We start from the raw sequence: 19,529 nt of genomic DNA, 5'->3' as shown, positions 1-19,529 counted from the left end.
TAGATAAAAACAGAAATAATACAGAGAATTAAATTATATTAAATTAAGAGCGCATGGTTGGAGCATTGCAGTAGAGGAAATAATTCAGCATTGGTGCTGCAGGTTAGACACTGTAACACAGTCAGGGAATACAACAAACACCTATGCTTGCAGCTATTCATATTATCAGTTACAGCGTATTAAAGGATATAAAAGATTTTGAGTAGAGCCCTAACCTGTGGAAAAATGCATTATAAGCAGTACATACGGTCATAAAAAAAATATTTGGAAATATCTTTTGTAAACTGTTTAAATGGCTGAAGAAAGAATAGCTTTTGCAAATGATACAGTCACAGTGACGAATGTTTCCAAATAGGAAATGCTGGCATTTTCCGCATTAACAGTGACCTTTGCAAAGAGGAGAACGTTTTTTTTTTGTTTGTTTGTTTTTTTGAAAGCCTATTGCAATGTTATGCAGAAGCTTGATACGATTCATTCAACAGAGGGACTGTTCACCAATAAGCCGGACGGAGAAAGGGACCATTTCCATTTCAAATCGCAACCATTTTCACACCAACACTGAGACAGCATCAGCAGCTGCCAAAGTCTGGCAGCTTCTGCCCCCAGTGTTTCCCCTATCGCTGTGTATAAATTCACATCTCTGTTATTGCCTGTGTGATTGATGTTGGTTATAATGGCACTGCTTCTATTTACCCAACACATCTACCCATCTCTCCTATCAGCGATTTGCTGGTTGACTTCCTTTACCTTTTACTGGTTGTCTTTGATGGGTCAGCTTAAAGGAGTTCTTACTTTCTTGTGAAATGTCACAGCTTTGTCTTTATTGTTCATTTGTGAAATCGGAGTATGGAAAGGTATATTTCAAGGCTATTATTTTTAAGAAGAAAAGAATTGCTCCTGGGACCGGAGCCCTTTACCTTAAAAATACACCAAAAATCTTTTTTCTACTTCGGCCTCTCTGTTAACACAGATTTACTTTGGAGAGTTCCAACATGGCCATATATTCAAAAGAAATAAGAATCATTTAATAATGGTTACTAGCACTGACTTATTGATTTCAATTAATTTAAGCAGGAAAAATACCATAACCTGTGTCACTACATGCACCCTTTTTGTTATGTTTAATTCATATCAGTGATGTGCTTTTTGTCATGCTGTGCAACAGGTACCTATCAGCCCTGAAGCGAGGTAAGACCTTGTGTGATCCTTTCCCAAGGTTTTCCCTTTATATGAAAAGGGTTTTGCAGTATTTTTATTTATCCATTTTAAAGGCTCAGGCTGGGAGGATGTTTTTGTCAAATTTGCTGTTCAGGTGTAAACTCTTTTTAGCAAAACTGAAATATAAGACAAAGCTTGATTACATTCATTGTATTTTTGAAATGAACCCATTTGCATGGCAGTGAGAAAACCATGCGAGGTTTCTAGCTTTGCATTTCACTGATTTTATGCAAATGTACATGAAGAGTATGTTAATGTCTAAGATGAACACAAACACTCCACCAGTCCACGACACTAAAATCCTCCAACCCCTCATTCCTCATCACCACCAATGAAATGCACACCACCACACACATACACCTTTTCCTGCAGATGGTTAACCTCAGAAACACCCCTACAACAGAGTGGGATAAAGAGGGTCTACTCCAGTTACTCCCAGTTTTACCTAAAACGTGTCATTCACCAATGCTAAAGTAGGCATGAGCACAAGCACCTTACACTCTTGCGCTAATAGGGGGGTGGGCAGTCTACGAGTGCTTCTTTCAAAGTCATAAACGTCCCCTCGCCTCAACCGGTCCTTTTATTCCCACTTCATCACTTTCTATAGGTTTCCTTTGAATGTGGCTCTTGGCTGCAGAGGAATAAGACATTTGATATTGCCAAAGAAACTGGTGTCAGGCACTGAGGCGTAGACACCTCTCTGTGGTTGGAGGTGTTACCTGAAAACACCTTCAGGTGAAGTTTAATGCCAATTAAGTAGCTCCGGTTCCCCCGGCTTTCACAATACCCTGAACTGAAGACACCAACACGATGATAAAATGTCAACATACTCTACCCAGCAACGACAGATAACAACATAATAATAATACAAGCTGAAACATATCACTCTAGACAACCATACACAAGTGTGGGACTGGATAATGAGGATGTATTTTGAAGCAAGCGATTGAAGCATCACTTCAGAGTTGAGAGCGCTGGTGTTAGTAGGTTTATTCTAAAGAACACACCATGATCATATACAAATCTCTTTTGTACTTTCTTAGCAGTTATACATTGTGTTGAGCAGTAGGGGAAAAAACAAAGAGTTGTGAAATCGTTAAAAAGGAGGGGTAATTTTTAGATATGACTCATGAGAGTAAACAAAGTCATCCAGATCAGAGGGAAAACAAAGTCAGAGTTAGTGTTTGGCACAGATAAGTGAACACTTTGATCACGGGATGGCAGCTCTGTGTGACGAGACATCCCGTCTTCAATGCTCCCCCTTCTCTTTACCCAAAATACTGTTGAAGGAAACATACTTCCTGTGTGTGTTCCAATCAACGTGGGTCATTACCGACCTTGAGGACTTGTACGATGTATCTTATCTTATCTAAAGCAGCAAAGACTTGGTTTGTTTCACTAGATAACATTAGCCCTGGCTTCCTCTCCTTACAGCTGTAAACCCTGACTGACCCTTTCATAAGACACTAACCACAAAAGACTAAAGCTCTAAATTCACCCACATACTGAAGGAATGTGCTGCTGAGTCTAGGCATCAGAAAGCTGCCTGTTTGTCTTTAAGGTTCTGCGTGTGCTTACGCAAGCATATAGAGTCCATTGTAAGGATAAATGCTACCATTTAACTAAGACTGGAGAAAAGATGCTAGGGTAGCTAATTACAGATTTAGTGCAGGAATAGTAAACTGGTTACAAAGCAGGAGAGAAGGGCTTCAATTAGCTACATTAGAGATGTATGCTGGACTGTGAAAACACTGTATGGTAATTCTATCTTTTATGTCCTTTATTGTGCTGATTAGTGCAGTGGGGCGAGGGGGTGCTCCATCTAATCTGATCACAGAGCATTGTGTTTGGGGTCATTAACCTATGGGAGGTCCTAAGGTTGACAAGTCAGCGCCTACCCCCCTCTACCTTTTTTATGAAACTCGCTCATCCCTGAGTTCCTCTGTCTCTGCAGACAACACAACAGTAACCACAAACAACCAAAGAAAACAAAAGACGAGAGGAAAAACAGCCGACGGTGCTATTTGCATAGCTCGTCTCTCTTCTGAAAACACAAAATGACTACTGGCTGAGACCCCTGGCCTAAGCAGCAGGATGTCGGCCCCTTTAGACTGTGTTGTTGTTGTTGGCTCTTTCCTTTCTCTGTGCTGCATCCTAGTCCCAAGAGATGAATGAGACAAGTCATCCCTCAACATCTGGTATCTGCATCAGAAAAGACTGCAGTAAGGACCTTACTGCGTACACTAATGGCAATCATGCCTGTGGTCAGATCCTGCTTCATGTAACTGCATTCATATGGATAAAGATCCAACAAGCTCAGATCAGTCAAAGCTTTCCCTTGCCAACCATTCTGGGCAATACCACAATTCCTACATTTACATCTGTATAAAGGCACGCTAATAAAATCCAACATCTGTCTGCATATTTACACATTCACTGACTGATAATTTTTCCCATAAACCGTCTTTCTACACATCACACACATTACACCGTCCGCAAATCAAAAATGTGAATACTCAAGAAAAACCAACGGCACCTCTCATCCACAAATCCTAGTTAAACTGTTGTGATACTGAAAAGCTGCCTGTCAGGACGGCAGAGCGGAGATGAAAGGCCCACAGCAAAGATCGCTGCTGATTGCTTCTAGTGGATGAATATGCAAATAAAGCAGAAGGTAAATGAAAAACAAAGCGGGGGGGGTTTGGCAGTACCCTTTTACATGTTTCCCCTTTATCTGGCAGTGGTAAAGAACATGGAAAGTCTGTCAATAATGAATTCTAGTCGGAGCAAGGCAAGGAGGGAGACATGAGTGGAAATCAGTCTCCATTTTTCCCCTGTGACCCCCTGAGCAGTTTTTGGGGCCTATTGTATTTCACACAAGCTTTTCTGTGAACACACACTAAGCTTAAGTGACAGACAAACTGAACACTGAAAGAGCTGAAATAATAACCATAACACCTAGCTTACATAGCACCAATCAGACTGGGTTGGCATGTTTTGGCATATAGTCCAGAAAGTAGGGCACCACAGCCTGCCAACTGCAAGCTCTATTGACTACTACAGCAAAAAAACATAAAAAAGTAAATCAATTATCTGGTCGAATGTCTGTCATGACAAAAACTAGGCTCAGGACAGGCTGAGATAGACCACACACTTAACAGTTGTTTTGTTGCCACCAGAGCCAAAAGGCACTCTAGCCAGCACTTAGCAAAATCAAGTGGCTTAATATATTTATCTGTCTTTGGAACAACACAACAGAGTAGAAAACAACCTGTCTGTTGCCTAAACACAGTGAAATTGACCAGACAGACTGGAGTGGATCTCTGGGAAAAGAGGGTACCAAATCCCTGGAACAAAAGATGAACAGGGCAACAGATTTTCCCTGGTCTTGAGATAACAGAAACCCAACACCCTCGTCCTCCAGTGGGGCTCTTTGTATGTCTGAGAGAGGGTCAATCAACAGCCGCTGACAGATGTGTCTGCAGTCGATTTAGGAGAGGAAGCCACGGTGAGGTCAGGCACAGGTTTCTCTGTTCTGTCCCCCTGGAGGGAAGACATGGATCAAGTCAGGATGTCCGAGACTGACCTTTTCTCACCTGGACTAATATGATAAGGTAGTTAAGCTCATTAGCAAAGTAGCAGCAAGGCAAACTTCACCACACAATAGAACATTTATTTCATACTGACTTCAAATGAACACTATACAGTCAGACAATTTATACTTGTTTAGAAATCCCATTGTGTTCCAAACAAAAGTGAGAATCACTTCAGCTGAAAAGCAAACAAATCTGAAAAACTCCACTCGAGGTCTAAGTAGTTTTGGCAGATGCTCCAGGCTTAAGTGTTTGTTCAATTAGGCACTACAGTTAAGATTGCAATCACGGTTTAACTGTGTGCTCACGTGTTTAGGCCAGAGTTGAAGAAACATTCATACAATGACCAGACATGAGGTGTCAGCAGTGGTCAGACACTTAGACAGTCAGTCTCGTGAAGTGCACAGCATCCTCATGAGACAATAACAATTACCAGGAGTAGAGGTCTATATCAGCTCATGAGCAGACAATGGGAGAACAGAGTACAGACACAGAAATGGAGCATAAATGGGGATATTAAATGAGCTGTGCTGTTGTTTGTATGTCTGAAGGTTAGAGCCATGAAACAGTTTCTTTAAGCTTGCTAAATTATGTCACTTTTGTGTAAAACAAAACGTCAAAACAAAATATGATTGAGTCTCTAATCCCTACAAGGCAGCTGCTCTCTCATGACGAACAGAAACATGATAAATGTCTGCAGATTTTAGTATCCCGGAATGAGTGAACAACACCTCTCTGACAAACCTGTTTGTTTACTGAAAATGAATGCAGACCCTCAAGGCGTTCACAACTGAACAGTATAACAGGCTTGAGGTAATTAACAAAAAAGTAGTATTTAGTAAATGGCATTCAAGAGAGGACTGTCAGCATTACACGGCTGCATAGACTGCATACGTTTAATCAATGACCCACTGACAGGAAGCTGTTATTCAACAACGGACGAACAGAGCTGCTCCAGCCCAGTGCGCCGGGTTGTAGTATGTGCCTTGTCAGGTAGCCGGAGGGGGAGACACTGGAGATGACGCAGGGCAGGAGTGAGTGTTGGCTGGGTCAGCTCTGCTGTACAACCCTTTGACTAACAGGGTGACTCACGCCGCTTTGGGCCTGGAAGGGAGCAAACCCAGTGTTTGGCTTCGTTTAAACATGAAACCAAAGAGGGTCAAACAAAAAGCGGGGAGGGGCAAAAGTCAGAATAGCTCAGGTATGTCGGAGCGACTGACATGAAAGTCCTGTATCAACACACACAGACATATATACATGCTGTATGTGCACATACAAGCACGCACGGGAACAAATGTTCGAAATTGACACAATTCCAGATTCTTGTTATTCAAGTTCAGTGACATCAAATATTCATTAAATCAAAAAAATAATCAATAACAATTAATCCCCCCAAAAAACCTTTGATGTATGTGCTTCACACATAGTAAAAGGCAATGTTTTGATTGTTATTTTAAATTGTAAGAATTTTTATACTTGCTTGAATAAAAATACTTATACAATGGTGAAACATTTCTTTCAGTCTTCAGGGGAAAAAAACTAATATTTACAGATAAAAAAAGACACCTGCAACAGAGATGATTGGCAAATCACAGCATCTGTAATGAAGCCCCTGATGCCAAAAAAACCTAATCATAAATTATCCTGACAGATCTCAAACAAATATGCAAATGGAAAAAAATTTAAATAGAACTAACAAAAGCCACAACAAACCACTACAAGTGAAAAACTGCGCGCATCTCATTCTCACCTACATGTGCACACATTTCTACGTTTTTTTCACCCCCTCTTCTTCTTCTTCCCTTTTTCTGCCAGCGAGCATTGCTTTCCAACCAGTGAGTACTCGCTCCTCTTAAGTGCACACATCTGACAAGGATGTGAGTGCCTTTCCCCTTTCCTCCACTCCCCCTAGTGTATCCAGCCAACACTGCATCTTTCTTATACATCTCCCAAACAGACAGAGAGAGAGAGAGAGGAGGAGAGAGAGAGAGAGAGAGAGGGGGTGAGAGAGGCCCCTCCTCCAGATGACATCAGTGCTCTACTGAAGCTAGAGGCATACACAACTCCACATTAGTATTGAGATCTACCCGTGCACCTATTTCCTTGCACAGCCTACAGATGTGTATGTGTGTGTGGGGGCACCAGTAAACATAGCAGTGCTGCTACAGAAAAAAAAAAAAAACTCCAAACAGCTCCAGCCTTGTGAGTGAGGGGAGTTTTTCTTTCTTTCTTTCTTTTTGGATCTGAACTGAAATAGCGTGGACTGGATTATTGTTTTTTTTCTCCCCCGCTGTGAACCCCAATTTAAAGAGGATACCTGTTACTTTCCATTTTTTGGTTGATTATAGAGGTAAGTGTGTTTTTTGCTGGTACAGTCCTGTTGGGAATGCATCCTTTTCATCTTTTTGGATCTTCTTTCTGGCAAAAAAAAGGAATTCAAAGTCATGCGGAATCCTCAGGAGTTGCTTGTATCTGATTAGTTGTCCTCTTTTTTCCCCCCTCTCTTCCTTTATTTTTTTAATAATCGGCCCAGGCGATTAAAAAAAATAAATAGTGTGTTTCTTGTGCGATAGTAATTTCAAAATTAAAACCGTGGGTGCACTTTTCTTTCAAACAACCAAATTAAGCTCTTCAGTTAGTTTGCCAGGCTTGGCACGTCCAGATCAGACTTGAACAAATCATACATCTCGTCATTTCCAGCCCCTCTCATGGCTGCAACTTGCTGCTTCGATCCCTGCGCCGCGTCCCTCTTTACTCTGCATGTAACACAAACATCTCTGGGGTTTTCTCCCGTTTTCCCACTCCAGTCTATAGACATGTTTTTTTGGGTTTTTTTGTTGTTGCGACACGCTCCGATCACATTTATACCCCGCTTCAGTCAAGACGTGTGAAAATGACACTTGAGAGAGCGAACAGAGACTAAAATCGTCCCGTTGCTTCATTCAGCTCTTGGTGTTGCTGAAGCAGTTGGGAAATAATGTGGTGGTGAATACGCAAACTTGATAGGATTAGGAGGGACTGTGTGATTCAGTCTCGGCGTCGCACCCGAGAAGACACCCCGGCGTGCGGCTGAAATTGCAGCGCAGATCCCGCGGAGTTGGACATGAAGGGGGCAGCTGGAGAAACTCCGCTAAATGCGTCTCCGGCGTCACTGTGTGGACGACCCCAGACCAGCTCCTATTCATATCTCACTCCATTGAAATTTACTGTGTGCAACTGTACGCTTTTCTGCAGATAATACGGACGCCCCCACACCCTTTCTACTCCCCCTCCACCTTAAACACACACACACACACACACACACACACACATCATACACTGTGAGAGCTTCAGGGCGCAGTCCTGAAGGTCCCCTGAAAATGCACAAAATCAAATGCATTCAAGTTTCACACGCACCACTTGGCAGAAGCGCAGCGGCTCATTTAACGCAGATGACATGGTGTAACGATACATTAACAAAGCCTCCAAACAAATATCTGACATTTATGTGCTGCTGCTGCTGCTGCTGCAGCTCTGACATGACTGTCGGAGGAATAAGCCTCCAGAAAGACACGCGTTTTACAGAGGAATAATACCGCCTGCTCATATGGCCGACTGACAGCAGATCCTCATTTCAAATGTCAATCCATGCTGTTAATGAATCCTGCTCGTTTGTGCTTCATACAAACCTTATATTTATCCCATTAGAGCAATGCAATAAAGCGGGCGCCTCTAATACTCATGCACTGTATTTAAGCTGGATGTTTTATTGGAATCTCCAGAACATGAGCGGTTGTTAATCCAATTTAACATTTATCTTCACGAGATGATAAGGTCATACTGGCTTTAAACAATCACTGATATATATTTATTTATCTATAGGCGCCAGCCTAATTCCAGTAAATCACAAACAGTAAACTTGACTTCAATTGTCAAAGCACTGTAATGGTGGCTCTTTGTTGTTAGGTGTGTTTCAGAGACAAAGAAATAAATAGCCTGTTAAACACGGTAGACATGAGGACAGACCCAATTGTCTTCTGTGATGACTGCCTGAGGCAAAAGTCCCCAGTCAATTGCTTTCAGAGGGAATTCACACTGCAGATTAACAACTAACCAGGTCACTACAGACGGAATCTTCTATTCCCAGAAAAGTTGAAGCATCAAATATGAATGAGTGTGTTAGGGCGGGGGAAAAGTACTTTCAGAACTACCAGGAATATTTTAGATTCAACACTGAACCCGGAGGAGGCCTGATTCAGTTCCCTTCATAATTTATTTTAGCTGCTAACTACTATCTTTTTTTATCATCTATTTAAAGCTTTAAGGGACAAATCATTTGGTTACTAAAAGTGAAGGTGTTAACATGGCTGTAAAGCATAAATATTGCAGGAGAAACCTTTGCACGTCATATGACTCAGGAAAAACTGTAGATGGGCAGTAGGGAGGTTAACACATCGCTGTGTTGTAAGTAGGTGTCTGGCCTATGCTAAGATGGGCTCCTGTGTGGAACTTCACATGAGTATTTAGTGTTTTAGTTTTTTGCTTGTCACATACAGACACACACACATTTCATTTTGCAGTGCCTACCACCCCCATGTGGGGAAAAACCACTGCAGCTGCTACAGACCTCTCCTTTCAGGCTGTTACAAAAGAGAGACCCCCGTCTGTCCCAGGCCTCTCTGTGCTCTTAATGGGCCAGCAAAAGTATCATCTGTTCAGCCCATCTAAAGACAGCACCAGGAGGCCACATACCAAATCTGTGAAACTATCAGAGATTTTTGCCCATTTTCTTTTCAGCTGAAACGTGTTCGGTGTCCCTGTGAATTCAGATGTGACCATGAATGTTCCATTGTGTCTCTGCACCACAGCAGGCCGCTGCCCTGTGTCTTGACATACATCTTACTAATATGTAAATCAATAGCAGACACGAGATTTTCATGGCACGCAAAAATGGACAAAAAGTCACCCTGGGTAATACCAGAAAATGACTGAAGCAAGAAAAAATAAATGAACACTACATTTTACATTCAGGTCGGTTTTAACTCTCTCTCACCAAAATAAGTACATGTATTTACATGATCATACAACTAGAATACATTTACATTTTCCAGTCTTATTTTAGGGCCAAGCAACATCGAAAAACAAAAAACACATTTTCAAGAACAATATCTGAAACAAAAAAATGTAACTCGCAATGATGATATTGCGCGCAATCAATCATAATTCCAAACTATATTGTGAATTAGAGTGAATAATCAACAGCAGATACGAACAACATTGATTTCCCAATGGAGAGCTCGACTGTGGTTCAAAATTAATTTCAGGGCTCATGAATAATTTAACAGCCAGCCATTAGTACTTCTACAGCTCTTCCCCCCTAAATGCATTCTATGTAATATTATTCTGTATTTTATGGAACTAAAAGTCATTATAATCTGCAATACTTCTGACAGGCATGAAATTGTTTCTATTTGAGTTTTTCCAAAGCCTTTCTTGTGCAGTGTATGACTAGAGGGCACAAAGTCTTGGGTTCTGTTACTGCAGACTAATGTGCATTTATGCGTGTTGAGCTCACAATGGCTATCAGTGTCCAGCTTTGTGTGAGCCTCCCACGCTCTCCACTGAAAGGTAACTAGCTGTATACACACACACACAATTTTACCAGGATGCTCAATTTAACTTTGCCAGTTCAGATTAAATGAAGCAGAAGCCACTTTGACTGCTAGAGAAATCTCCTGTCGGCCAGCAGAGCTTATTAGAACGATGGAGAAAGACATCCATCACTAAAAATGTTTAACTCAGCCTCCATTGCTCTCAAAATGATTGTGTGCACAGGAACATAGCGTGTGTGGGTGGGTGCGTACATTCGCGTGGGTGTATGTTATTACTAAATTCAATAGAAAAGGCTCGCAAAATGGGCTGTGTAAATTAGAGGCGTTTTCAAACTCCCTGATTAAAATGTTTTAATAAGTAAACCCCCTCTGATAAGGCTACAAGGTCCACATGCTTGCCTTGTAGGGAACAATAGAGAGGGGGCCACTCTGCTGAAATCCGATGAGCGTGGAAAAAGAAAAGGAGGAAAAAAAAGCCAAGCAACTAGGCCTGACTATATTCCTTGTAAAGTAAGCAAGATGTGTGCAGTTCAAAGCGGATGTTCGATAAATCACCCAAAATATAATATCACACTGAGGCCTGTGATACATTATGCTACAGTATGTTTTTGTTCTTTCTGCCTGTATTTACACCACTGTTCATGAATGAATAAACACATCCCTTGTCCCTTTTACTGGACATTGAGTCACTGTCCATTATCTCCGAAGATAACAGAGTTGCAGTGGCCAAAGAAAGGCAAACTAACAGGAAATGCTGCACCATATATTTGGGGTTATTTATGCAGTGAATTATCCCGTCTCACAACCCTAAAAGCCTATTATTCCGAGTACCGAAAGGTCTTTGCCGGGTTCTCTTGATAAGACAGAAATGCAGAGACTATTACTTTCTTTTATGTAATGCTAATAATTCACGGATTCAAATCAAGACTGCATACTTAACAATATTCAGAGGATGAAGAACTTTACAAAATGAGGTGAGAGGGGCTATTTAAAATTGAAATAGCTTGACTAAGTGCTGCATTAAAAGTTCATTGCAACAGACAGACAGCATATATCCCTCTATCATCCCGCCATTTTCTAAAACTCCATTACTCAATTTCAATTTTTTTCCCCCTTTGTCAGACTTTATTTTAGAAGTTAGTAGAGGTCACATCTGGTGCTTTTTCCCCAGACTCTAATCTACTACTAATATAACACTGGACAGAGAGGCCGTGTTTAGATGGAACAGAAGGAAGGGGGGCATTATTATGAGACAGCATCTCAGGAGTTGTAATCGAGTTACAAGCCTCTCAATTCCCTAATCTTCTCCTTGTCATGGGCTACAACTGTTAAATGGCCGGGCCCCTTGTTCCTAATTTACCTTTACATGTTTTACAGCAAACCGAGGCTGCCAGGTCACATGGATGGTTACATAGGAAGACACAAAGCTATTGTGTTGTAGAGGAAACATAACATTTTCTTTAGAAAGGAAATTCTACTTTTAGAAACAGAAATGGCATTCATAGAAAGAAAGGACGTGGTGGGAGGAAGGGGTCAGAGAGAGGAGCTGGGAGTGACAGGGATGGATGCAATAGCCACCCTCTTCTCCATACAAAATTCAAATGACCCTCATTTGTCATGAGTGCTTTTTAACAATGCGAGTAATTCAGCCCATCCGGATCCTGTTTTCCTCTTATTTGTGGAATCTGGATTAGCCTTATTTTTAAACTTGCAAAGATTGCATTTTTAATCGCAGGACTAGGTCACCAAAATCTCAATTTAGCAGTGAACTGGACTGAGAGGGGGATAGGTGCTCCACCCTCAGCCATTGTGTTGGGGTCTACATTGCTGTTGTCTTTCGTATTCATAGACATTCCTTCTTGTATCACTATAGAAAAGAAACGTGGTCTGTTCGAATAACATGTTGTAAAAGGTCAACGGGCTAAACCATAGGCTCGAAGAAAGGGTATTTTCACAATATAAGTGAGGTCAGAGTTCATTATCAAACACATTCCTAAACGTAATTACATTTCTTTTGATGTCTTTCACTAATCTTGGGTTACCATCTTGTTGTTTTAACATTTCGTAATGATGTGTTATAATGTAACACAGGGACTAAATATGTTTGTCTCTGGTTATTTTTCAGATCACCATCCCAGGTGTGCGGAGGGCACAGTATGATTCAAGCCGCAGATGCATGAGGGAGGCTAGGTCCAGAAGGACAAGCAGCTAGCCCTGTTTTGCGGAGAACGTTGCTTATCTGCTGCAGGAAAAGGGTTCAGAGCCCTGGATTAATGTGTATACAGACTCGACAAGGGAGCAGAGGATTCTGGGTTACCTGAAGACCTGGAGTACACAAGTGAACAGGCCTGGACTTAGCCTGTGGCACAAGGGATTGGCATGGCTCAGACCAGATTTCTGACAACTCATCATGCCCGTTGGGCCCGATTGTAGAAAGGAGCCTTTGCTAAAGTTCACCCCATCCTACACCCGGATCACTATACAACACCAGAAAAAAAGTCTAATTTGCAGTTATGGCTGTTGAGTTCAACAATTTCAGCACCCATTAGGATTTTTAATATTGCGCATGCTTTGTCAGTGAGAGGGGATGCTTCTTCTACAGGCTTATCTCCCATGGTAAAGGCATTGAAAGCATGAGCCTCTGACAACACAGAGGAGGTCATCGTCCAAACAAGGATCAGCTCAGCAAACACTGACCAGGTCAGGATATCACCAGAAACCCCTCGGACAAACTTTTCTCTTTAGAAAGGATAAGAGCAAAATTCAAGAAGAAATCTTGATTGGATTTTTGGTGGCTGGAAAGGATTTACCACATCGTATAAATCAGGTATGACAAATAAGGATGGCTTTGCTTTTTTCCACTTCACTGACCAGACCACAGTTTCTAATGAGACATGCAGGAAGAGAGGTCATGGCAGGAATGCATAATTAAAGCAATAAATCAGTATTAGCCTAATTAAAAGGTAACTACACTAATATTGAAAAAAGAGACAGACAACATCTTGGCACCGGCTTTCTGTTTTGCACTATGGTTTTGTTCGTTTCAAGGCAATCTGCTGTAACTTTATGAATTTTTAAATTTTGTGAAAATGAGTACCACAATTACAGCAAAGATCATTAACACGGCACTGTGTAATGATAAATTAAGCTCACAAATTTTTATCTTAACCCGAAAGCTGTCTTAAAAATGTCATGCTTGGATTCTTATGTGCGAAAGACTGATTTTCTGTGAGGAGAGATATGTCTTCCCTGCCTTGTAAGAGGCCAGTTAAAGCCCAGAATTTGAATGGTGAAAGGCATCGGTAATGATCTGACAGGACTTAAGAGTATGTCGGTTCCACAACAGTTCATCAACAAAGCCTGACTTTGTTCACCCTCGTGGTCTGTAGCAATGAAAGGCAGCCTTGAGATACAGAAACGTGTAAAACAACTAGGGAACGCTATTACATTTCACAAGTCAAGGCCAAAAAGCAGAGGCACAGAGATTCAATTCACAGAGCTCGCAAGTTAGAACATTTCTTATCAAAAAGAACACGCAAAAAGTGTTGTTGTTTTTTGTTTTGTTTTTCCCAATGCAGGTTACTTTTTAAATTTATAAATCTATAGATGACGTAATGCCAGCTCTGACACAAACAGTTTATTGTAAGAAAAAAAAGGTTTAACTTTTTGCCGATCATAATGATCAATTCATATCAATTTAATAGGAGGAATTTAAACTGATTCTTTCAGCAGTTGTTTAATCTAGAAAGTGCTGCAGGCAGCATTTCAAACACCCGGCAATTATGAGAACAGGAATTTGGCTCTCCTTTAAAGGCCTTGTGCATTAAATGTACCCTTGTGTCTTCTCCCCAGGGGCTCTTGAGTGATTAGACTGCCAGGCAACACAGCTTCAAGATGGTGCGTCAATGCAAGGCCTTTATCCTCTTCCTCGTCAGGATTGGGCTGCTGCTGGGCCTTGCTAACCCCCTGGTGACCTCCGCCTCATGTCCCTCAGCCTGCCGCTGTGATGGGACCTTCATTTACTGTAATGACCGTGGCCTGACTTCCATCCCTACTGGTCTACCCCTGGATGCTACAGTGCTCTTTCTGCAAAACAATCGCATCAAGAGTTCAGGCATTCCTGCAGAGCTGCGCAGGCTCTCAAATGTGGAGAAGATCTATCTTTACTGCAACAATCTGGATGAGTTTCCCACTAACCTTCCTCTGGGGCTAAAAGAGCTCCACCTTCAGGAGAACAACATTCGGATGATTACCCATGCCTCTTTAGCCCAAATTCCCTACATTGAAGAACTGCACCTGGATGATAACTCTGTATCAGCAGTCAGCATAGAGGAGGGGGCCTTCAGGGACAGTAATCACCTCAGACTGCTTTTTCTCTCCAGAAACCACCTAAGCACCATCCCTTCAGGCCTACCCATGAGCATTGAGGAGCTGCGCTTCGATGACAACCGCATCTCCTCCATCTCAGAGCAGTCGCTGCAAGATCTCATTAACCTGAAGCGACTAATCCTGGATGGTAACCTGCTCAACAACCGTGGGATTGGGGAGATGGCTTTCATCAACCTGATCAACCTGACTGAGCTCTCTCTAGTGAGAAACTCCTTGACATCACCGCCAGCCAACTTGCCAGGCACCAGTTTGGAGAAGCTGCAGCTACAAGATAATCACATTAATCGGGTCCCACCTGGGGCTTTTGCCTTCCTTAGGCAACTGTATCGCCTGGACCTGTCTGGCAACAACCTGAGCAGCCTCCCTCAGGGTGTATTCGAAGATCTGGACAATCTCACGCAGCTCCTGCTACGCAGCAACCCCTGGCAATGCACTTGCAGGATGAAATGGGTGCGTGACTGGCTGCGATCGTTGCCATCTAAGGTGAACGTACGTGGCTTCATGTGCCAGGGTCCTGATAAGGTCAAAGGCATGGCAATTAAAGACCTAACTACAGACATGTTTGACTGTACGGATTCAGAACTCCTCCCGACGTATGAGACAAGCACCGTCTCCAATACTGTACGTCCGTCACAGCCCCAGTGGCCCATGTTTGTGACTAAAAGGCCTGTAGTTAAAGGACCTGACATCAGTAAGAATTACCACAGCACTACGACCTCTTCAGGCAGAAAGATCATCACCATCAGTGTGAAGTCAAGTAGTGCAGATACAATACACATATCATGGAGAGTGTCACAGCCCATGACTGCCCTGCGGCTCAGCTGGCTAAAGCTGGGACACAGCCCTGCCTTTGGCTCCATCACTGAGACAATTGTGCAAGGGGAGAGGAGGGAGTACCTGCTCACTGCACTGGAGCCAGAATCTTCATATAGGATATGCATGGTTCCCATGGAGACCAGCAACATTTACCTGTCAGATGAGACCCCTGTTTGCATAGAGACAGAGACTGGTTCTCACAAATCATACAACCCGACTACAACTTTAAACAGAGAGCAGGAGAAAGAGCCTTACAAAAATTCCAGTCTGCCTCTGGCTGCTATCATTGGAGGGGCTGTGGCTCTTTTGGCAATAATCATGTTGGCACTGGTGTGTTGGTATGTCCACAGGAACGGTTCACTTTTTTCCAGGAACTGCACCTACAACAAAGGCCGTCGGAGAAAGGATGACTATGCTGAGGCTGGCACTAAGAAGGACAACTCCATCCTAGAAATCCGAGAGACTTCTTTTCAAATGATACCTATAAATCACCTGCCTGTGTCCAAGGAGGAGTTTGTGATACACACGATTTTCCCACCTAATGGCCTGAGTTTATACAAAAGCCCTCATAGCGAGAACAGCATTAACAACAGGAGCTACAGAGACAGTGGAATACCAGATTCAGACCATTCCCATTCGTGATATTGCGCATGGCCATTCATGATGAGTGTGCGGCTTAAACAGAGTGGCAAGACTTTTACAAAACACTGGATCTATAAGACAAAGGAAGCAATGTTCTGTACATTTGCCATATAATTTATATTTAAGGACATTTTATGAAGACGGAGAACGTTCAAGTTGCAGGCCATCACTGAACCATCAGTGGGTATTGTAACTAACTGCAATTCTATATTTTAGGAATTTGTAGTAATTTGTACTGTATTTCCTTTGCTTAAGGTTATCGACCAACTAAAAGAAACTCTGTGTTCTACTGAGATATGATGACTTGTCAACTGTGAAAGTGGGTTTTCATTGCTGTGTTGAACAATCAGACCTTAGAAAACCTTGTAGTATAAGCACAGGTCATTCTTTTAACTTTGTGGCTGTCTGAAAAACAAAAAGGCAAAAAAATGACATGACATAAACTAAGGCACAGCTGATCAATTAATTCGCAAAGCAGGCATGTTGCCCTCTAAAAGAATGAGCAGTCAGTAGCTGTCTCCACATACTACGGACCAAGAGTCTTGCTCTAGTATTCACCTGGTATGGAGTATAAATAACTAAAGATGAGGTGCCATGTTTTCTTTCTCTGCTTTGTTCAGTGTGTGATTTTTTTTTCTGTTTGCAAGAAGAAGAGACAGAAAAGCAACCCAAGCAGGGTTCCGGTGTTTCTGATAGGATTGTAGGCCACAGCACAGGGCAGATAAAGCACACAGACCTTAAGGAGCTCTCTGCTCCTCAGAACAAGTAGACTGGACAGGCTGACACAGAGGACCCCCCACTATCTCTATTTGTACAAGCCAACAACGGCCAAATGACAATGGCGGCATTCTTTAGTACCATGTACCATACGTCATGATAGTCACCAGGCCAAAAAGACAGAACATGTTGGCTTTCATTAGGATTACCACAGTGGCAGCAGCTCCTTGTTATGAGTATTATTTTGTATTATTTTCCAATGAACACACTTTTATGTTTCCACAATTTGAAGTTAACTGTTCTTAACAATTGAAAACCAAAGTGCATTGTATGCCCTTTGGCCAGTCTTGTATGTGCCTTGATCCAATGCTTATTGTATTTAGCTTTTTAAGAAACCAGTGACTTTTTTTCATACACTTGAATATGAAAAATATTGGTCATATTACAGAATAAAAGTGGACAAAAAATAACAGTTCTCTTCCTTACCTTGAGTACAACAAACCCCACTCAAAATACTTTTTTTTATTATTCAATTCAATTATTATTATCCCATGCTATGCTATTCTGTGAAGGCTCAATTTATTTTTTCTACTCGAGAGAATTCTGCCTTTGTACAAATATGAACTGCCCTGGAGTAAAATAGAAGACTACAGGAGACCGATTTTATTCATTCACACCTCAAATTACTGCCTAGCCACACAATCTGAAAACATTTTGAGATGAAAAACATACACATCATGTACTTCATTTTTATCCATCACAAAAGATCTACACTCACATCCTTAAAACCACATCTCCCTTTCCAAGACATAGTGAACTCTTTAACAATAACTCTGATACTGTTCTTGAAACCCAGTTTTCCACTCCATGGGCAGTCTGCAGAGCAACATCTGCTTGAGGCCGCTGCTGTTCTTTCGTGTGGTGAAGCCATGTGTGACTTATCCGATTGGCCAGAGAGAGAAATGTCACAGTAGAGTGGAAATAGGGCTGTGGAGAGATTGGACTCTTGGGTTTGATGAACCTCCCAGGCACCAGGGCAACAGAAAACTAATGACGAGCTACCATATGGAGGGGTGGTACAAGCAGACCCTGATGGGGATGCCCGTCCCAGCAGAGGACAGAGTATATATACACTGCTCCGGGCTCCAGGCAGCACACTTAATGACATGGTTGCAGCTCACCCGAGAAAGGGCCCATGAAAAGGTACACATGCAAAAGTAGTAAAATAACCTATTAGCCCATTTTACAAATGCATCTAACAGACTATCTTGTGAAAGCTAACATGAGGTTAATGCATTTCAGATTACAGTCACTAGACACTAGCACTGACCATACACTTTCAAAAAAGCACATACGTTTTCAGTGTGTATCACAAAAAATATCGCATAGCCACAGTCACACACCCACAAGCTCTTAACACAGTGAAAGCTTTAATTACAGTAAGGGGAGCCGCTAAGAGCTGCACAAGCTATCCAAACCTTAAGTATACACTAACCCTGCCCTTTACACTAAATATATATCACATTAACTGGGAATTAAAGTAAACAGATGGTCTACTTTTAGAATGCTGAATAGTAATAGTTTCCATATGAATGCTGTTCTTTGACTCTTCAGCCTTAGTCCCATCGAATTTAAGTAACAAAAACTGTGATAAAGCCGTGGTACGTTGGCCAATTTTTCTTTTATTACCCTGAAGTGAGCAACACGTCAGTGTCAGAGATAACATCTGTCATACTTTCTATGGTGTGCATCTAAAAACACAAAAGAAACAATATAATGTGTTTTGAACTGTTTTCAGGTGAATTAAACCAAACCAAAAAAAACTTGGTTTTCTCATTGCTATTATCGTTCCAACAGAAAATGCTTTAGCAAAAAACTGGTTTCACAGCCTCAGCTTCTCGCTGATAAATGAGGTAGCAATACAAATTTTGATAAATGGAAAAGCACTCTGTTACTTGAACAGAGTGTGTATATGTTTAGTAAAAGCCAAAACCTCTTAAAATTTTCAAGTGTTATTTTCGTGCCAGAAAAAAAATCAAACATGGTGTTGGCAGACCGATGAGATCACTGCAGTTTCTTAAACTAGAACTGCAATCATTTATGTGTTACTGGAGAAAGTAAATTACTCACATGGGTTTGTAGTAAGTGAAGGATGCTGACCACGTTAAAGCTCAGAGAATGAGCAAGGCGCTCTCACATTTTCTCTCACCTGTGTGATAAATTACAGTCCAGCCAAATGGTGAAAGGAGCATGCTGTTGTTGTGACTTTCACTGAAAATAATACATTAACCAGAGCGGCTTTGTGAATTTTGGCTGAACCAAGTATGTGGCAAAATTGATGAACCAGACTCCTGACGACCCTTTGTGACCTCACTTATCACTCATGACCCTTGACCCATCTGTCCCTTCAAACAATTCTTTAATCACTCTCATGTTCTCACTGAGGTCAGACAAGTCTTTAAACAACCCAAGATGCCACATGCATTTGTCTCCTGTGTGACACACACAGAACCTAATTATGTTTGTCTTTTATGTAACCCAGAGAATAAAACTAATGGGGGCA

At 41.8% G+C, this 19,529-nt stretch overlaps 2 protein-coding genes across 6 annotated transcripts in view; one reads left to right on the top strand and one right to left on the bottom strand.

Moving 5' to 3' along the window:
* Window positions 1–19,529, bottom strand: part of macrod2 (mono-ADP ribosylhydrolase 2) — a 384,274-nt gene that overhangs the window by 300,567 nt on the left and 64,178 nt on the right. The gene's annotated exons all lie outside the window — the stretch shown is intronic.
* On the top strand, window positions 6,825–18,967 carry flrt3 (fibronectin leucine rich transmembrane 3). Its single transcript, XM_010729907.3, has 3 exons — window positions 6,825–7,161; window positions 12,528–13,229; window positions 14,255–18,967. Exon 3 carries the CDS (start codon window positions 14,297–14,299, stop codon window positions 16,247–16,249), a length of 1,953 nt encoding a protein of 650 aa, XP_010728209.1. The 5' UTR covers window positions 6,825–7,161; window positions 12,528–13,229; window positions 14,255–14,296; the 3' UTR covers window positions 16,250–18,967.

Source organism: Larimichthys crocea, chromosome III, assembly GCF_000972845.2.
Source record: "Larimichthys crocea isolate SSNF chromosome III, L_crocea_2.0, whole genome shotgun sequence".
Taxonomy (NCBI): Eukaryota; Metazoa; Chordata; class Actinopteri; family Sciaenidae; genus Larimichthys; species Larimichthys crocea.
The sequence above is the reverse complement of the archived record's forward strand: the minus strand, read 5'-3'. Positions and strand labels throughout refer to the sequence as shown.

Coding starts and splice junctions, on each gene's coding strand:
- flrt3 (XM_010729907.3), top strand. CDS start 14,297: ATGGTGCGTCAATGCAAGGCCTTTATCCTCTTCCTCGTCAGGATTGGG.